At 42.3% G+C, this 17,947-nt stretch overlaps 2 protein-coding genes across 2 annotated transcripts; one reads left to right on the forward strand and one right to left on the reverse strand.

Annotated features, from left to right (window-relative positions):
* The first annotated feature begins 3,002 nt into the window (after nucleotides 1-3,002).
* LOC111671458 (solute carrier family 22 member 6-B) lies at nucleotides 3,003-10,650 on the forward strand. Its single transcript, XM_023428547.2, has 10 exons — nucleotides 3,003-3,989; nucleotides 5,122-5,225; nucleotides 5,748-5,902; nucleotides 7,180-7,348; nucleotides 7,513-7,627; nucleotides 7,977-8,083; nucleotides 8,171-8,382; nucleotides 8,495-8,603; nucleotides 8,698-8,910; nucleotides 9,287-10,650. The coding sequence occupies exons 1-10, from the start codon at nucleotides 3,651-3,653 to the stop codon at nucleotides 9,387-9,389; spliced, it is 1,626 nt and encodes a 541-aa protein (XP_023284315.1). The 5' UTR covers nucleotides 3,003-3,650; the 3' UTR covers nucleotides 9,390-10,650.
* On the reverse strand, nucleotides 10,544-17,447 carry LOC111671457 (digestive cysteine proteinase 1). The gene is made up of 11 exons (XM_023428546.2): nucleotides 17,280-17,447; nucleotides 16,593-16,652; nucleotides 16,414-16,506; nucleotides 15,404-15,576; nucleotides 14,571-14,829; nucleotides 14,280-14,475; nucleotides 13,937-14,130; nucleotides 13,748-13,839; nucleotides 11,845-12,006; nucleotides 11,201-11,390; nucleotides 10,544-11,110 (listed from the first exon to the last, which is right to left on the reverse strand). The coding sequence occupies exons 1-11, from the start codon at nucleotides 17,323-17,325 to the stop codon at nucleotides 10,923-10,925; spliced, it is 1,653 nt and encodes a 550-aa protein (XP_023284314.1). The 5' UTR covers nucleotides 17,326-17,447; the 3' UTR covers nucleotides 10,544-10,922.
* Between the last annotated feature and the right edge of the window lie 500 nt (nucleotides 17,448-17,947).

The raw sequence follows: 17,947 nt of genomic DNA on the forward strand, positions 1-17,947 counted from the left end.
GCTGCTGCTGCTGCTGGCAGTACCCCCAATAAGTAGGCCAGGGTTCATTCATGCATGTGGCACAAACAATGTCATTTGAGTTCTGACTGAGGGTGTGGCTTCATCTACATCAGCAGGTCGCGTCACGGATGCGGGACCCGGGGGGTTTTTCATAAACCGTGTCCTCACAGTTGTGCCACAATGATTTACGAAAAAAAAAAAAAAAACATGATCAGCTGACCTCATGATGCATGACATCGCCATTGAAATCATGTATTCGCTCAAACGGTGAAAGCAGCCCCGGTTCAGAGATCTACTCACACACAGAAGTAGCTGATCCAAACTGTTCAACAAAAAAATCCAACAGGGACTGCGGCGGTGCAGCGACCCAGCAGGGAGGAAATCGGCAGATATGGCTGGATGTCCCCTCGGATGAGCAGGTAGAGGCGGTCTCTGTCAGACCGTGTGTGTATGTGTGTGTGTGTGTATGTGTGTGTATGTGTGCGTGCAGGCCGGGCAGAGCGCTGAGATATTTCTGCGGTCGGGTCCTTCCTCACAGCGATGACAGCTCTGGATGATCAAGGTCACTTTAGGCTGGTTTCCAAAGTCGCTCCTGACCCGGTCCACTCCTCCTTCCCTTCAGCCATCTCCCCCTGTCTCTCTCCTCTTGTCTCGCACTCTCTCTGGAGCCTCCCTCACCCCTGTGAAGCCAGACAACAGGAGAATAATACGACTTCTAGTTAACGCCTTCAAAATAAAATCCCTCTTTACCATTATACTGAAACAAAACAAGTAATGTTGGGATTTTTTTGCTGGGGGCTGTACAAAATTTAAATTGAACAATTTAAAAATCTGTCAATCAATCAATCAATCAATCAATCAATCAATCAATCAATCAATGAATTTCTTTTTTAAAGCATGTATTCATAGATAAACTGAAAATCTGATGGGAAAATATGATTGTGTGGAAAGATACAGCCATATCAAGCAACAGAGACTGTGTAAAAAATAATCTACACGTGAATTCATGTTGTCATCTGTTTCTTCTTCTATGTATTTATGTGGTTATTTGCGACGCACACCTTAATATTTCATTGATTTAAAAAAAATAATTATTTCATTATTTTTGTGTTTTTAATTTGAAGGCAGTACTGTATTTCTCAGTATATCCGGGTTTACTCTGACTGACTTGACAGTTTTTCTCCCTGCTGTCATCCAGACACTCAAACCAGGACCCACCCGTACTGAACCTAGCATCGCTGACGTCACGAGCACCCACAACAGGAAGGGAACAGGCTAAAAGGCTCGAGGCACACGATTTACATTCCCGTTTATATCATATACATGAAAGAAGGAAGGAGCGAACTTGCTATCAAGTCGTCCCACATAAATTGCATATAATTTGAATATTTGAATTGAACTTATTTGGGCCACACATTAGTTTTTGTTTTACTCTCTACATTATGGGCAAACACCATTACCATTATCAACAACATTATTTATTTATTTATTTTCACTTTTTGACTGCATGAGCATTTTCCCTTTATGTTAAAGTGACAAAAACATGAATGTATATAATAGGACATGAGAGAATATAATGATGCATATTTGTTTTTATATATTAATAAACATTTTGCAGCAACTGAGTACAAGGTTCATTATTATGCCTACAATGAAAAACAGGCATTAATCTGATTGAACACTGGCCAAACGGGACTCAGATTCCCGTGAACCTGCAGTGATTCGCTCCCTCTTGACCAGCTGGACTAAACAGAGAGGAGCCATTGTTCTCCTGAGAAGAACTAGACATAACTGAGTCCCCACCCACCCAACAATGCTGTCATTGGCTACATTCATTTTTGCAAAGTGAAATGCAAAGTCTTTGTTGTATTTTCCTCTCTGTGGTCTACCTGTTTATGCCAAACAAAGTCAGCCCTGGGCTCCATGCTACCTAAAACCTCTATGCCAGCGTTGTGATACTTGAGTGAGTGATTTTCAGGACTTGACTTGGACTTGAGAATCAACTGCATTCAGACTCTTTTTCTTTTTTGTTAGTAGCGCACTTGTTTGGCTATTGTGCCACACACAGTAAATAATCTCCCCTTGAAATGGGGACAGCTATGTCATCTTTTTTATTTGTACGTCAGCTCTTTGGCTGTGCCAGAGTAGAGCACTGGAGCCCATCTTGGAACTCAGACTCAATGTTGATGACTTGGACTTGGACTTGGGATTTAGTAACCCGACTAAAGCATACAGCATTTTAATAACAGTGTCGTTAGTGTTTTTATTGTATGACTTGTATTCATCAGTTACATTGTACAAAGCCTGTTCATTGTATTTAGTCACTGCACAGTGACTTTTATGCACATGCGCTCATCCATCACTTAACATGGTTACTACAGAAGCAGAAATAGTCCTAGATCACAACAGTTATTATATTTATTTCCACAAGCAGTTGCTTGAGAGGTAAACAGATGTAGAGTTTGGCAGGGGAAACAGAGAACAAGACAAAATCAGGAAAGAGCGTCTGCAACAGATATTATGGCGGCCTGCCAGAAAATTGCATTTCAGCACAGTCCAATATATATTTCTTGAAAACAGGCCCAAAGCCCATGATAAAGAAAACCTGCAAAGATGAAGGAAGACACTTGTTGGGGAGCACCTGAAGGCAACTCTTCATCCAGTGCCCTGACTGACTGTCAAACAAAATAATCTTCTTCATTGTACAAGAGAACCACATGCATTGTGTTGAGCAGCAAACAGACCGAGTCCCTTGTTAAACCTGTAATTCAATGTTCCAACAGCAGATGGCAGCAGAGGGCCTTTGTGGACAATAGACACTGTTATTGCTGCAGGTTTATGGAGGTGTTTGTGTTGTACATAGCCTCCTACAGATAAACACTGGGTTCCCGCCACTCTGCATGATACATGACAGCATGTGTGAGTGATGCTTAAACGATTTTCCTTAAAGAAAAACACTGAATGCAGTCACCTATAGGATAACAGCGCGGCAGTGTTGTGGTGTGATTCTCCCGCTGGAGCGTGTTTTATGGGATTTTGTAATGATGCTATGACCCTGCCCTATATGTAACGGATAGGCTGCATCACACCATACGCGCTCCCAGCTGCCATTAACATGTTTGGGTTTCTCTAGATTTCGCACAGAGTGGAAACATCCAGAGCCTCACAACACCTCTGGCTGCACAGTTGTTGGACGCATGACTTTGTTTTTTTTTCCCCACTTTTCTTCACTTTTTTAAGGGATGGATGCAACGAGGACAATTTTGCGTTTAGTTTTCCGTGCATCAAGCTGATACATTTTACTTTTCTGGTTTCCACATTATTATCATGCAGGTGAGCTGATGATGTTTTTGTTTTCATCGACCTGTGTGAACCCACATTTGGAGAGAATAGATGCTGCTGCTGCTGCTGCTGGAAGGAAGGAGATGTTTTCTTCGGGTCAGTTCAGGTTTGTTAAAGATGGGTCATGTTGGCAGAATGCAGCTGGACTGACTGTGGCTGCACATGGGAATTGATTTATCTTGTTTACCTCCTGAACGGCACACAGCTCCCCACCGCCTCTCTGCTTTATTGTCAGCTTTCCGCCTCCTTTTCCCACTGGCTGATCCACTAGAAGACCCCAATCTCCAAATTGGCCTAGATTCCCCAAAATGAATTTCGACCAGATCCTCTCTGCCATCGGAGGCTTCGGGAAATATCAGAAAATTTTGTACATATGGATTTGTTTACCCCAGATCCTCCTCGCCTTCCACATGATGGTGAGCATCTTTACCGGAGCCACGCCACCGCATCACTGCCGAGACAACTCGAGCTCAGTAGCCGGGAATAAGTCCTCCTCCCCGGGCACACTCAGCCTGAACTTCAGCCTCTCGGATTCCCTCTGCTTCTCTCCCGATGTCATGCTGCAGGGAAACCGGACTGAGCGCGTCCCATGTGGCCATGGATGGGTGTACAGCCAGGAGACTTTCCAGAGCACTACAGTCACCGAGGTAAATTAGGATGATTAATACTTTGTTTAATCAGCGGTGAAAAGCAGCGTGAATCATTCACAAAGTCACTGTCCTGCATGGAAACAGGTAATTGTTCCACTCCACAAAATGAGAGATAGATTTTACATTTAATATAAGTCTTAAATGATGACTAATTTTGAGATTTTCTTATTATAAAACCAATGCAGAAAAAATAAATTAAGGGATCTAACAGCATCTGAAAGTATCCTAAGGCAACCATAATCTTTAAGATTGAACATTGTTAACCATACATGACATAGGGAATGTACGAAGGCTGTTTATTATGTTGATGTGATAGTGGATAAATAGCATCAATGTCCCACTCCTCCCTTGTCTATGTGGTATCTGTTAATAATTTATGGTGGTACATTATATATGTTTTACAAGTTACACTAAGAAGCCTGTGTTAGGGACGGACCAATAGGAAACAGGTTTGGTTTACGGTGCATTATGGGAAGGCTGTAAGGTCAACGGTCAACGTGTGGCGGTCGTAGAAGAGTTCAAGTCAATAAAAGAAGTAAAACGTGAAGTTACCCGTGAGTCTCGTGAGCTTATGTTTAGTAAAAACAAGACATGGTGTCGGAAAATTTAGTGAGCCCACGTCGGGACGATACGTCTGCCGGGAGGAAAAAGAAGGAGTTTGGTGAAAGCGCTAGACGAGTGAGAGCGAAGTGGAGCCGAGCGGGGAAGAAGCTAGCATGGTGGCTAACACGCGCAGCGCTACGTTTAGCATTCAGCCCCCGGTCCCCTTTGATTTTTCCCAAGCTGCACGAGCGGACAAAATGCATACGGGTCATTCGAGGGATTCCCGCCAAGCGAGCAACTTCAATTCAAGCTCGGAGGAGAATCGGGCGAATGCATTAATCTACTATATGGGAGACGAAGTAGAAGATTTCCCGAAGAGGCTTAAAGCTCGGAGATGCAGACCAGCGCCAATACACTAAAGTGAGGGACGACTTTTGGTCATTCTTCATGGTGAAAAATATTATTTTTTCATGTTTATGAACGAGCACGGATTAATATGCGCAAACTTATGTTTATTGAAAAACACGACCGTCTAACCAAAATTAACATATGATGCAGTAACTGTTGGGGTTTTCTCATCTACTAGTGGGACCTGGTGTGCGACAAAGCTGGACTCAACAGTCTTGGATCATCTGTCTACATGTTCGGCCTGTTGGTGGGATCCGTGGTGTTTGGAGCCATGGCTGACAGGTAGGCTGTGTGCTGCTTTCCCAGCTCTCCCTTGCTTTGCCTGGAGCCCTGTAAGCTCTCACTTTGCACAGATACAACACATAGCCAGATCCCCAACATCAAAGCATGGCTGCGGGAGCAGACACAGCTGGAGTCCTTGGTGTGTAGTATCCATGTGTAAGTGGGGCAGTTGACACTTCATACAGATGGAGTTGAAGGACTAAAATTACACATTAGGGTTTGATTGCTGCTGTTCCTTTCTAATTTTCCTATAGCTGCCTTAAACATATTTTGAAAAATAATGTAATTCTTACGACATATAAAATACAGTCAGTATTTCTCACAGGGTGAAGCATAAATGTTCATGGGACACTAAAACTCTCCCATACGTACATAGTGAAATTCCTGAAGGTGTGTTACACTCCATACTGGCCTGTGCTTACTGGTCTCACCCTGTCACAGCCACACTGATTCACTTATGCACTCATTTATGCATGCGCTTAGAGAGCACAGTCATGTCCACCTTTTCTCTCTCTGTGCAAGGTACGGCCGACGCTTCATCCTGCTGCTGTCCATCGCCCTTCAGACTGTGTTTGGAGTCGCTGTGGCCTTTGCACCCAACTTCCCTGTCTATGTGATTCTTCGCTTTGTAGTTGGCACCACGATCTCTGGAGTCATCATCAATGCTTTTGTACTTGGTACTAACCAAACACACACGCACACAGCTAAAAACAAACATGAGACCTGAGATCACTGCTGTAGCAACAGTGGTAGGAGTGGTTGTTTGACCATTTTATTTGTTGAGAAATGATGAGATGTGAGGACGAGGATTAATGAGTTGTGTACTGAGAGAAAAAAAAAAAAGTCATGATTTTGCATCAGATTTGAAAAGTCAGATTCCCTTGTATTTCTATTGAGCTTTTTCAAATAGTTTATAATGTAGATAGAAGCTGTATGTGTCCAGGGAGCTTTGGATATGGTCTTAGCTTTTAGGGGTGCAGCTACATTAAGAGACTTCTATGACATTTTATGATTTAAAAAAAATAATTCTCCCGCCCCTTAGGCTAACAATATCCTTCCAAAATCCATGAAATATATACAGTGGGGTCCAAAAGTCTGAGACCACCTTCCCAAATAGGAAGGTGGTCAAATGTCATCCAATGTCATCCAACAAGGATCACCTGGCTGTGAATCAAATGGTTGTATGTTGCACAAGGTTGTTTTTCTCACTATCTAAAAAGTTGACAGTTCAGAGATGGAGATAGTTTTTAGCCAGGCTAGTGGTGTGGCTCCAGGGATGGCAATGTCGGTCAACTACTACTTTGATTCAGACGGACATATCTCGGCAGCGATTGGATGGCTAGCCATGGAAACTCACTGTACCCGCACAACGAATCCTACAAACTTTGAAACTTTGATTTCACCTGACTTTTCCTTTAGTTCCACTGTGAAGTCCATATTTATGGTTTTGAGGTAAATGTCCCAAAAGCTATTGGATAGATTGTCATGGAAATTGCTACAGGTCTACGTGTTCCCCTCAGGACAAAACTGTTAGCATGCTAGCATGTTAGACTAAGATGGTGAACATGGTAAAGATTATACCTGCTAAACATCTGCATGTTGGCATTGTGATTGTTAGCATGTTAGCCTCCTGACGTTAGCATGGCAAACATATGCTGGTGATAAGCAGGCTATATTGCAGGAGGTGTTGATTCTTTGCATGTGGATTATGGAAACTGGATAGTAAACAGATGTTAAACTGCCCAGTATCATTCAAGGAAAGCAGTGGATTAATGTAGTCATCTGTAAGACCTTCAAATTAATGTACTTCAAGTGTAATTATGTCTCATGTTGTTTTGTGCTACCTCCTGCACAAACCCTTGCCACTCTTTCCTCTACCTTAAAGCCTCAAACCACCAATACCCATGATCCTCTCCTCTCCTCTCCCCAATCCTCCACTGTTATACCTCCAAAGGCACTGAGTGGACATGCACCAAGAGACGCATGCTGGCTGGCATCATCACGGACTATGCTTTTGGCCTGGGCTACATGCTGCTAGCAGGTGTAGCATACCTGATACGAGACTGGAGAAAGTTGCAACTGGCCATCTCAGTCCCGGGCTTCCTGCTCATCTTCTATATATGGTGGGAGATTGAAAGGACATCTGAACATTAGATCCACTGTGAATTTATACATTTCTTGGACATGAATACCCTCTTTGTGATCCTCTTTTCCTCTTATTCCTGGCACTCTCTCTCGACTCTGTCCACACTTTCTTGTCTCCTCTCTCTTCTCTGTCTCCTGTCAGGGTGGTCCCTCAGTCTGCCAGATGGTTGTTGGCCAACGACAGGAGAGAGGAAGCCATCGCACTCCTCCGCAAGGCAGCACTTGTCAATGGCAGAGTTTTACCTCCCGCTGCACAGGTGTGTCTCTTATCTCTGCTTAAAATGTTTTCTTGTGTGCTGCTGCTATTTAAAGGACAGGTAAGAGAGTGGTATCAATCCTCTCATCAAAGTCTTTATCAATAAGTGTATTTCTCAATTATTTCTGTGTCTAACTACCACTTATTTCCTGAAACAGCCAGGTATTGTATTCTTTAGTAAATATTACTCAAACAGTCACATTTGGTGTTCTAGTGAGTATTTAAAGTAAATTTAGTATTGATGGTTTTTTGGACAACAATGGTGCTCTATAACACAGAGTAACACAATACTTGTTAAGATCAATTCATTCTTGGTTTTTGGTTTATGTGCATGTCCGTGTGTGCATCAGGTTGCAAAGTGTGAGATTTTAGCTGGAGGGAAGCGAAGTTACTCGGCAGTGGATCTCGTACGAACACCTCAGATGAGGAAGAGGGCTATCATCTTGTTCTACATCTGGTAAATCTTGTTTGTATGTGTGCATGCAATCTTCTTTCTCTCTCTTTTCTCTTTGACCATATCCCTGTTCCTCCTTTACAATCCCAGGTTTGTGAATGTGCTGGTGTACTACGGGCTCTCACTGGGTGTGTCCAGGTTAGGGACAAACCTCTATCTCACCCAGTTCGTGTTCGGGTTGGTTGAGATCCCGGCTCGTTCTCTGGTCCTGCTCGTCCTGCCCTGCAGCCGCAGACTCTCCCAGAGCAGCTTCCTGGCTGTTGGAGGCCTCGCCTGTCTGCTAATGCTCACTGTCCCTGCAGGTAGGATGGACACTGTTTATTTACATTCATATCGTTTTATAACAAAGCTGCATAAAAGACTTTCTCTCCTTTTTTGTCTTTCCTGTTGTCCTCACCCTCCCTGTGTCTGTAGATCATCCCAATGTCCTCACTGGTCTCGCCATGGTGGGGAAGTTTGGTATAACTGCTTCCTTTGCTGTAATTTATGTGTACACTGCTGAGATATTCCCCACTGTGCTACGGTGAGACGCTTTCTCAAAAGACACAGTCATGAAGCATTTTATTTTTTATCTCTTAGTGTAATTCCTACAAAATCTTTTCCTTGTGTTCCCATAGACAAACGGGAATAGGTGTCTCCTGCATGTTTGCGAGGATGGGTGGTGTGTTAGCACCCATCATCAACATGCTTCATAACCACAGCCCCACCACGCCTTTGGTCATCTTCGGTACCTCCCCGCTGCTGGGTGCTGTTCTGGCCCTGGCACTGCCAGAAACTGCCGACAGACCTCTTCCTGATACAGTGGAGGACGCAGAGAACTGGGACATGAGGTACGTTAATGTGACCCTCGTTTTCACTGGGATGGGGCTTCTGTGAGTACTGAGGAAAGCAGTGGTAAATTGTGGAGACTTTAATTGTAGTTTCTTCATCACAGAAAGGAGAGAGCTGCTTGTGAGCAAACTAAGTATAAGATGTGAAGTCTGAATTTTCTTAATTCTACATGTAATTCTAACACTTGAGGTGTTATCACAGTTTCTGCATATTCACTTGTGAGCTGTTAGTTCACAGAGCTTTTAGTGTGCCCCTGGCTGCTCAGCCTCCATGAACCTGAGCAGGATTTCAAATATCATGGCCTTGTTTGTTCCCATGAGAAAACCCAAGCTCTGCAACCGGCTCAGTGTGTACTTTGTGTTTTGTCTCCTGCAGGTCTCCTTGCAACAAAGACAACACTGAGATGTGTGAGGATATTAGCCAATCGGCCAGCAGCACAGAGGAGCAGGAGCTACGACATCTAGCAAGCCAGACCTAACTGTATTCACGTGGGTGCACACATGCCATTATTCACACAATATACTGCCTCAACTTTGATACCAGGTACAGTTCTTCAATCATCCTCTATGCAATAACACGTCAGGACCTGATTAAGAGGTTTATGCAAGAAAGCCAAACACATCTCACCCACCAAACTAGCATGCAGGTGCATGCGCATGTGCACAAAGCAGGCATTCAGCTCTGCTGCCAGGGCAGATCAATAGCCTACTGTTTTACCAAATGCAAGTAAACATCCGTCTAAGTCAGGAATAGTCCTGTTTAGCAATCTTGTGTTATTCCTCAGAAGTTAAAAGTTATTCTAGTTTTGATATATTTTCATTACGTGGTGAGACAGAATAAATAGTTCCCCTAAAGACTTTGCAGATTGCATATTTGTATATTCCTGTATTTACACATCTACAGGCAGCAGCTCAGCTCAAACTTCTAAACCTGTGTTGATGTGAAGAGTCAAATTGGGTGAGAAGACTTTAGTAGACTGCCACTTCCTCTCGAATGCAGCACACATAGTCCTGTTGAGCAGCTCTTTTTAGGACTTTCTATTTTTCAGGACTGAAGAACAATTTTACATTTTGTGCGTTTCTTAAAAGCACGTTTATAATATTTTTGTGGACTGTTTGTGGCATATCTTTGTTGTATCTCAATGCTGTATCGAACAAGCAACTGCCTCGTTTTCTATTTTATGTTCTCAAGCCAAGAGAAAAGAAAACTAGTCAAGTGAAATTGCATGCACTAGTTACTTCATTATGCCTAATGTAGCCTTTTGTTAGACTACTGTAGTTCATATGTAGTTTTGTATGAGAACTTGGATGTGACTGATCAGCATGTAGACATATTTGATTTTATCTTTCTCTTGTAGAGGTTTATTTTCATTTTAGATGCCATGATTTTTAAAGTGTTTAAGGGCTGTTATTATGTAAACGAATTAGATATATATAAAAAAACCCCAGCATGGATCAGAAGCACTGGTCATGTAGTAGTATATGTTACTCAGTAAAAGGGATTCTATTCGTCAATAACTATTATTAATATAGCAAAGAAATCTGAGGCCAGTGTGATGGAAAATATCAAAGTGTGTGGGGGCGATACGCTGTTATTCCACTGCATGAATCTGAGATGTCACTAAAACCAGCAAATGGTCAATTTTCCATTTATTTTTTTTATTGCATTGATTCCAGATCAGTGCATTTGAAACGATGCAACAAATTACAAAAATTAAAATTATGAACAACAAATGGAAATGTGTCGCAAAATGTGCTTTGTACAACTGAAAGGAAGGCACTGTGCCAACGTGTCCTCAGCAGTAAATTCATCAGGACCATTTTTGAAAATGCATATGTGTGCTTTGTGCGAGTTCACTCAGTCGCCATTTATCAGCAATATTTAACACGTTATTATTATCAAGCAGCTCAGTCTGATGTAACACCTACATCTCTTCTCAACACTTCCAAATTTGGGGTCATTCATCCTCACGCATTCACGTAGTGGTTTTAACATTAGGACAAAAGCACATCTATGCCAGTGTTACATATGTAGCATCAGTGGTGACGCCACAGTTGTTATCCTTCATAGACATGAGGATGTAGCCGTCGTTGCCCCAGTAGGTGGACCATGAGTTTTTTATTAACCAGTATGGCTCCCCGTTCAGGGTCCCATAGCCCACTGCAAGCACAGCATGGTCCAAATCATCCGTGGTGTTACCTGAAAAACACAAGGAACATGCTGAGTTGTAGAGAGAGGAAGACAGTGGTGGCTGTAAAAAGTAGAAGCACCATTGAGGGGTGAACTCACCACAGGCAGGTTCATAGTAGACACCGTGGCTGTAGTAAACAAAGGATCGATGGGATGCGTCGATACTAACAGCCACCGGCCCGTTTTTGTAGAGAGCCAACTTAAGGGCGTCTGCGTCTCCTGATGTGACATTGGTGTAGCTCTGGATTTGTGCAGTGAGCTGGGATGCATTCACGTGGCAAAATCCATTCTGTTCAGACAGGAAAACAAAAACACATCTGATGTCTCTCATCCAGTCACAAAGAAAAATAAAACATTATTCTGTCATAGTTCCTCAGCAGACCTAGAAATCACACTGTGCGTTACTTTAAACTTTTAAAACAATGAAAAACTGAAAATCTAAAATTTTCAGAGGCACATTGTACTGGTGGAAAATGTCTCAAGGTGCCTCACTGTCTTTTTCCTGGACATAATTAGATGCAGTCAGTTGGACTCACACATACTTGTAACTCTGTATTTTGGCAGTTATCCCCAAGTTTAGCTGGAAGAAATACTGCTGCCAACATGTGTTTTATTTTTGCTTGCGTCCTCGAAAAATAAAATAAAATAAAAATAAGAAGAAAAATACTGAACAAGAGTGAATTGAAACTCACTCTCCTTCAGTATTGACTATATACCGGTTATTCACCTATATAGTCACTCACCATTCCCATATAGGCTCCGTAAGTTTCTGTTGTGGCGATGCCGCCATGTTTCATTATCCACTCGTATCCCCTCCACTCCTCCCCTCCGTCACAGCCATTATTGCCGAAACCCCAGGAACAGTCCACCAGCATCTGCTGAGACAGAACCTGCAGGGAGCCCGTCTGCAAGACAAGAAGAAACCATGTGACTATGCTCCAAATGCGGATTATTAACCTGTCCCTTCTCTGCATCAATCAAATTCTCTGAATAACAACACCAACAGTTTCACCAACTCTGTCATCTCATACCATCAAACCAGCCTCTCAAAACCTAAAATAAACTCAAGAAATCACTGATCACATAAGAAAAGAAATTAGACTAAAGGTCATGTAGAAAATACAGTGAGTACATAACTAAAGCAGAGAAGGCAGCCAGACATGTGCTCATGGTTTAAGATGGAGACACAGTGAAGTTTATAACAAACATTGTTACACCAGCTGTTATCTACAGGTTGCTAGGCAGACGCTGTGAGATCACGAAGAAGTACATTTAAAATTGGCCCCTGGGGGGCCCTCTGTTTATGAACATGCCTGTGGGGACGGGGACGCAGGTCACTTCCTGCTGCCGCGCTGTGTGCTGGCAAAGGCACAAAGACGAACCGCTGGGATCCCTCAACAGCACTTTCTCACAGTCAAATCAAACTGTACTTGCAGCAATTAGTGGAGCACTCACCCCCAGATCTGATCAGAAGCTCTTAACTCTGTGGTCTTGTTATTTTTGACATGTGGCAAAACAGTGTAGTAATCCGTAAAACTGCAACTGTAAAACATTAAATGGTAGGATTTGCTTGCCTCCATTTGCAAAAAGAAAAACAAAAAAAGCTTTTTAACAAATTGCTGCAAGTTTTGTTGGAATATTGTTCATGTTTTTGAGATTTTATAGGTTTAAATATTAGTTAAATATGTAACCAATGGATTAACTGTTATTGAATTATAATGTTACTTGAAACAACATTTCTTAATGTTGTCAAGGCTTTTCTAAACTTAGAAATATTTTTTAAATAACCTCCGCACCTCCCGTGTGTGTGTGTGTGTGTGTGTGTGTGTGTGTGTGTGTGTGTAGGAATTTGGTCACTTCAATGGGGTACCATCAAACCCCATACCAAACAGGTCCAATGTTATGGATTGAGTTGCTTAGCAACACCGGAGAAGGAATGCCTTTGAGCTCTTTGCCTTTCCACAGGATGGAGGGAGGCCAAAGCTGACATTCACTCAGTTTTATTTATTCACACACATGGTCAAGTCTGTCTAATGTGAGTGAAAGTTACACAATGACTCGTCTTGTGGAGTGGCCCCTGGTCTGAAGGGGAAGACCTCTCTTCACTCAGTGATGCTTTTCTCAAGCTTTCAACTCCTCAACTGAAGGGCATCAGATGTACAAAATTATTTAAATAAACTGACTCTGGACTATCCTCAGTTCATCCTCAGACAAAAGTCCACAGTAATTATAATTCTATGCATTTCACACTGGTCATTTTTTAAAACCTTATTCTATTGTGCTGCTGTTTTTGAACATTGTCCCAACAACGTAACTCACTTCATCTCATATCTAGATCATGTTAATCATTAATGCATTTCTATAGCATGTTTGACGCTATATATCCTTCATTTCTCTGTAATCTGCTGTAGGTTTTCTGCATAAATGACCCACTTCCCTGCAGTAGACACCACATCTTATCATTGGTTACAAATTTTAGAAAAAATGCCAATAACTGCAATGCAAATCAATCAAAAACATGGACAGACAAAGCCTCATGCTGAACATCTGTGGCTTCAAAGAGCATATGGAAAAAACCCAGTCAGTTATAAAGAACAGATTGGGGCCAGTGACTGTGGTGCAAGCTGCTTCCTTATTATTCCTTACCTTTAGGAAGAGAGCGCCCTCTACTGTCCCAGTGGTGGCAAAGCTCCAGCAGGAGCCACATATGGCCTGGTCCTTCACTGGGGTCACAGCACCTGAAAGGGAAGAGCTGATGTAAATACTAGTGTGTCCTGCCAAACAGATGCATCTTGGGTGAACATTTCAGACGTACATATTTGTATTTATATGTACCGTAAAGCCTCCAGTCAAGTGAATCAGGCACATTCACCCCTTCATAAACCCTGGAAGGGAAGGGGAGCCCTCTGTTTGGAGTCTTTCCATTTTTCCTTCCCCTCATGGTGGCCAGCTCTGACATGGTGCGATCTGACAGAGAGTTCAGGGCCAGAGCGAAAGGCAGCCCTGCTCTGTTCTTGGAGTGAACGTACCTAGAGTAGCAAACAAGGACACAGTTATCAGGTCATGTAAAATCCTTCAACTGCAGACTGCATTTAAACATGGCTATGTCCTTTAAGAGAAGATCATAATGGTGATGCTGCCAGTGTCACAACTCTTCTGTATTATTTTTCCCTCTCACCGGAGGTTATGAACAAAAGCGTGCTCCCTCTTCTCGTTTTCTCTTTCGTCGCTGTATTGACGCTGAAATTTCTCCTTAAAATGGCTGAACATGCGCTGCGAGTGGCCTGCCGCGGAGGTGTGGATGAGATCTTTCATCGGATTGGCCAACATGTGGTGCTCCACTCCTGGACCAGGAAATCCCCCACAGCTCATCCCTACAGAGGGAAAATTGACAGAACAAATATACGTTTTCTTCACGTTTTAACTGGTCTTCATGTACAGTATGTAACTACAGCAGGAGGCCACAAACCGTCTGGCAGGGAGAAGACTTTGGGGTCAACATGAGTGCTGAATTCCTTATAGTCCACCAAGTATTTGTCATAGTGGGACCCCAGCAGTGTGTTGTAGCCCATCATCTCATAGTGGAGGGGAGTGGCGGGCTCTTTGCCATCCGCAGCTTTCTCTGAATGGGTCACCCACAGTGTGTATGTGTTCTTCTTGTAACCCACAGTAGTCACATTCTGCCAGACCTCACACAGGGAGCCTCCGTAGTACTCCATCCTCAGGAACTATGGAGGGAACAAACATTTAACATGTGAGAACACAGAGATGAGAGTATTTTATTAACAGTAATCTGAAGCCTTAGTATAATTATTTTGAATGCTATTATTTCACTATTATAAAGAAGATTATGCCAATTGCTTTGCTTTTACGTAACCCTGTTTTTCCCCAGTCATCAACACCGCTATGAGTTTGTATTGGTGCAAAGCTGTGAGACTAGAGAAGAATCAAACTCACAATGAATTTAAATCTCACTCATTAAGGCTGCAGTTTAACAGACTCTCTGGAGGCTCTACAGCCCCTTTACAGGAATTAACCACACAGTCTGCACGGCAGGGAGTGTTAAACCAGTTTCTTTGACTGCTGTAGTGCAACACCAAAACATGCATCAGCTGAATGAGCAAATAGTTACACTTGCTGGTATGTCTGTTTCTGTACTGTAAAATAATGCAGGATCTCACCTGGTGCCATGCAGTGAAAACAGGTCAAAGTTAAAGTTTGTTTATGCTGATAAGACTATAAGACTATGTTTTGGTGTTTAAAGACTAAACTGAGTATTTTTACACACACACACACACACACCTGGAAGCCCTGTACATCAGGCAGTGATGCCTGCGGTGTGACCGTTTCATTCTTTGTTCCGTTGACCTGAAAGCACTTCATCACATTCTGCTCCACCTCTGTGGTCTCAGGAGTGATTTTATAGGCGACGCCCCACTGCTCGTCTGCCCCCAACTGGTATGTCGACACTTGGCCTGTTGGTGATCAAAATGAGAGACGTTAAAGTTACGACATTATTGGCTCCTTTGAGGCAGAGGTTTTCCACTTCCTGGGTTGCAGACCTACACTGCACCATGAAACATTTGCTATGGGGCCATAAGAAAGTGATGTGATTCACCATTATTGTAGGCTATAACTATCACCCGGAACTTGGCCGAGCAAGTCCGTGTCAGTTCCTGTCCCCAAACAACAATATACCACACTGACAGTGAGCTGACCGACATCAGGAAAGTCTTTTTTACACAAGACTACATACAGACACTATTGAAGCGGTGCCGCTACCGTGTGTGAAAAACACATGTGAGCATATCAGCGTTTCTCACGAAGTAACTCAGCGGTGAAGTAGTGCGAGTATTTATTTACTCACAGACTGAACAGTGATAACTGTAGAGATGAATAGAGTAGGTTAATGTTTTGTGCACGTTTAATTTGCTGTAGAAAAAAAAAAAAGAGGAAGGCCCAACAAAATAACATTTCTGCTCTGGATACCCAATATGAAAATATTTCTTCCTTTGCAACTAAACAATTATAGACTTCCTTATCCATTTGTTAACATAAGCACCTTGTTATGACTGGGGAACCAGAGCTCATCTGAAATACTGCAAATCAAAGGTTCAGAGTCACATGAATATGTAATATGAGTCAGCACTTCTTTACCTCTTTCCTTATACACTGAGTGATTATGCTCCACTCCGGTCACTTTGGTCTGACACAACAGGATATCAGTTTCACATCACTAATCCAACCAAGCGGGGAAGATACAGAGTCAGGTTTTAAGAGAAACAGCCAAGAGGGTCAAGAGGTTTTCTTACCATGGTAGTAGTCTATTCTGCTGGACTGTGCTGGAAGGTCTAACCAGGCCTCGAATGGCTCCTTGATCTCAGCATAGGGCAGAGAGATCACTCCTGCAGTGGAAATGTGGAGCAGTTAAGTAATGAGGCTACGTTTTGAGATAAGGACACCCTGAATCCTCTCGTGGTACATGGATTACCTTTCACATGATAGCTGCTCCCAAAATCTGGAGTGGAAGGGACTGCTTTTCCCTCTGTAGCTGAAACAAACACAGGAAATGCATTTTCACTCCTTTTATTGATCTCCTCCATTTATTTCATATGACAAACAGGACAAATAGAATAAGTGTAATTATATTCTTACATCAGGCAATTGCTCTAACAGTGTGTCCTTATCACTTGAAATGAAAATGTGGTAATTTAGCCAATGTTGTATTCTTCCCTTCCTACACATACAGAATGGCAGAGCATGGGAAGCCCTTTGAGAGTGATTTCATTAAGTTTTAGTTAAGTAAGCGTCGCATGGTACATTTAATATAAGACGAACTAAAGAATAAATTTAACAGTTTCGATTGGGATCGTAAACCGTATTTTAAGGAGAATGTAGTCATCCAGAAAAGCAAGTCAATTCTAAATTTACTTTTTTTTTTGCGGAAGTTTGGCGTAAATTGCACACGTCTGCACATTTCCAAGACTGAAACAGGCAGGTTTTTACTGGTATTTTAACAAAATTATCACAGTTTTTCCACCAGTGCTATATGGCAGTTTATTTCAGAGAATATGAGCCAGGACCCTGAACGATAACGTAGCTATCATAACGACTAGCTGCTATTGTAGCATGTAGCAAGCTGAAATCACGAAGTAGCAGATGAAATGTTGTCTCTTACCTATGGCAGCGCACAGAAGAGCAGCTGCAAAGTACCAGCACCGCATTTCTTCTGCTTCGAGCTCAGAAACACAAGATACAGAAAAGTACTCAGACCAAACTCCTAACAACAACACATGACCCCGCAGCCTACACCTCTCCAAAACACTTAGTAAATAACAAACCGCAAGACAAAAGTTACTGACGTTTTCTCTCGACCAATCATATAGTAGCGTGGAGAGATGTAGGCCAATCAGATACGAGAGGTGGGTTTTATCCGCATGGATACCATGTGATTTGTGTCACATGACTAAACCAGAGACTGCACTAAAATTAACCATCTATAACCACCAGTTACAGATTTTAGGAAACAGCTGTGCGCTGTCAAAACTCTGAGTTGTTGTCAAATGATTTATAAAATTGCAAACATCATTACCAGTAATAAAATATTTGATCTCAGAGCCGATTCAACTTTACATAGTAAGTCAAATAAGGGAATAGTGGTTAAAAAACAAAAAAAAACAAACAGTATTTAAACAGTAATAAATAATAAAAGTCTGAAGTACAAAGAAGCTGTGTAGTATGACTAATATAAATAGTATAAAGGAAAATAAAAAATAATTGAAAAAGAAAAGAAAAATAACAGAGATAGAAAACTAAAGTGACAAGTCTAAACAAACAAAAGAAGAT

This window comes from Seriola lalandi, unplaced genomic scaffold, assembly GCF_002814215.2.
Source record: "Seriola lalandi dorsalis isolate HSWRI2012SDOR001 ecotype SW California unplaced genomic scaffold, Sedor1 jcf7180002054879, whole genome shotgun sequence".
NCBI classification, from domain to species: Eukaryota; Metazoa; Chordata; class Actinopteri; order Carangiformes; family Carangidae; genus Seriola; species Seriola lalandi.

Excerpts from the sequence above, each read along its gene's own strand:
- LOC111671458 (XM_023428547.2), top strand. The coding sequence starts at position 3,651 with ATGAATTTCGACCAGATCCTCTCTGCCATCGGAGGCTTCGGGAAATAT. Across the intron at positions 5,226-5,747 it reads TTTGGAGCCATGGCTGACAG|GTACGGCCGACGCTTCATCC; the intron begins GTAGGCTGTGTG and ends TCTCTGTGCAAG. Across the intron at positions 7,628-7,976 it reads TTTTACCTCCCGCTGCACAG|GTTGCAAAGTGTGAGATTTT; the intron begins GTGTGTCTCTTA and ends TGTGTGCATCAG.
- LOC111671457 (XM_023428546.2), bottom strand. The coding sequence starts at position 17,325 with ATGCGGTGCTGGTACTTTGCAGCTGCTCTTCTGTGCGCTGCCATAG. Across the intron at positions 14,131-14,279 it reads GCTTTTGTTCATAACCTCCG|GTACGTTCACTCCAAGAACA; the intron begins GTGAGAGGGAAA and ends TTGCTACTCTAG. Across the intron at positions 11,391-11,844 it reads ACGGAGCCTATATGGGAATG|AATGGATTTTGCCACGTGAA; the intron begins GTGAGTGACTAT and ends CTGTCTGAACAG.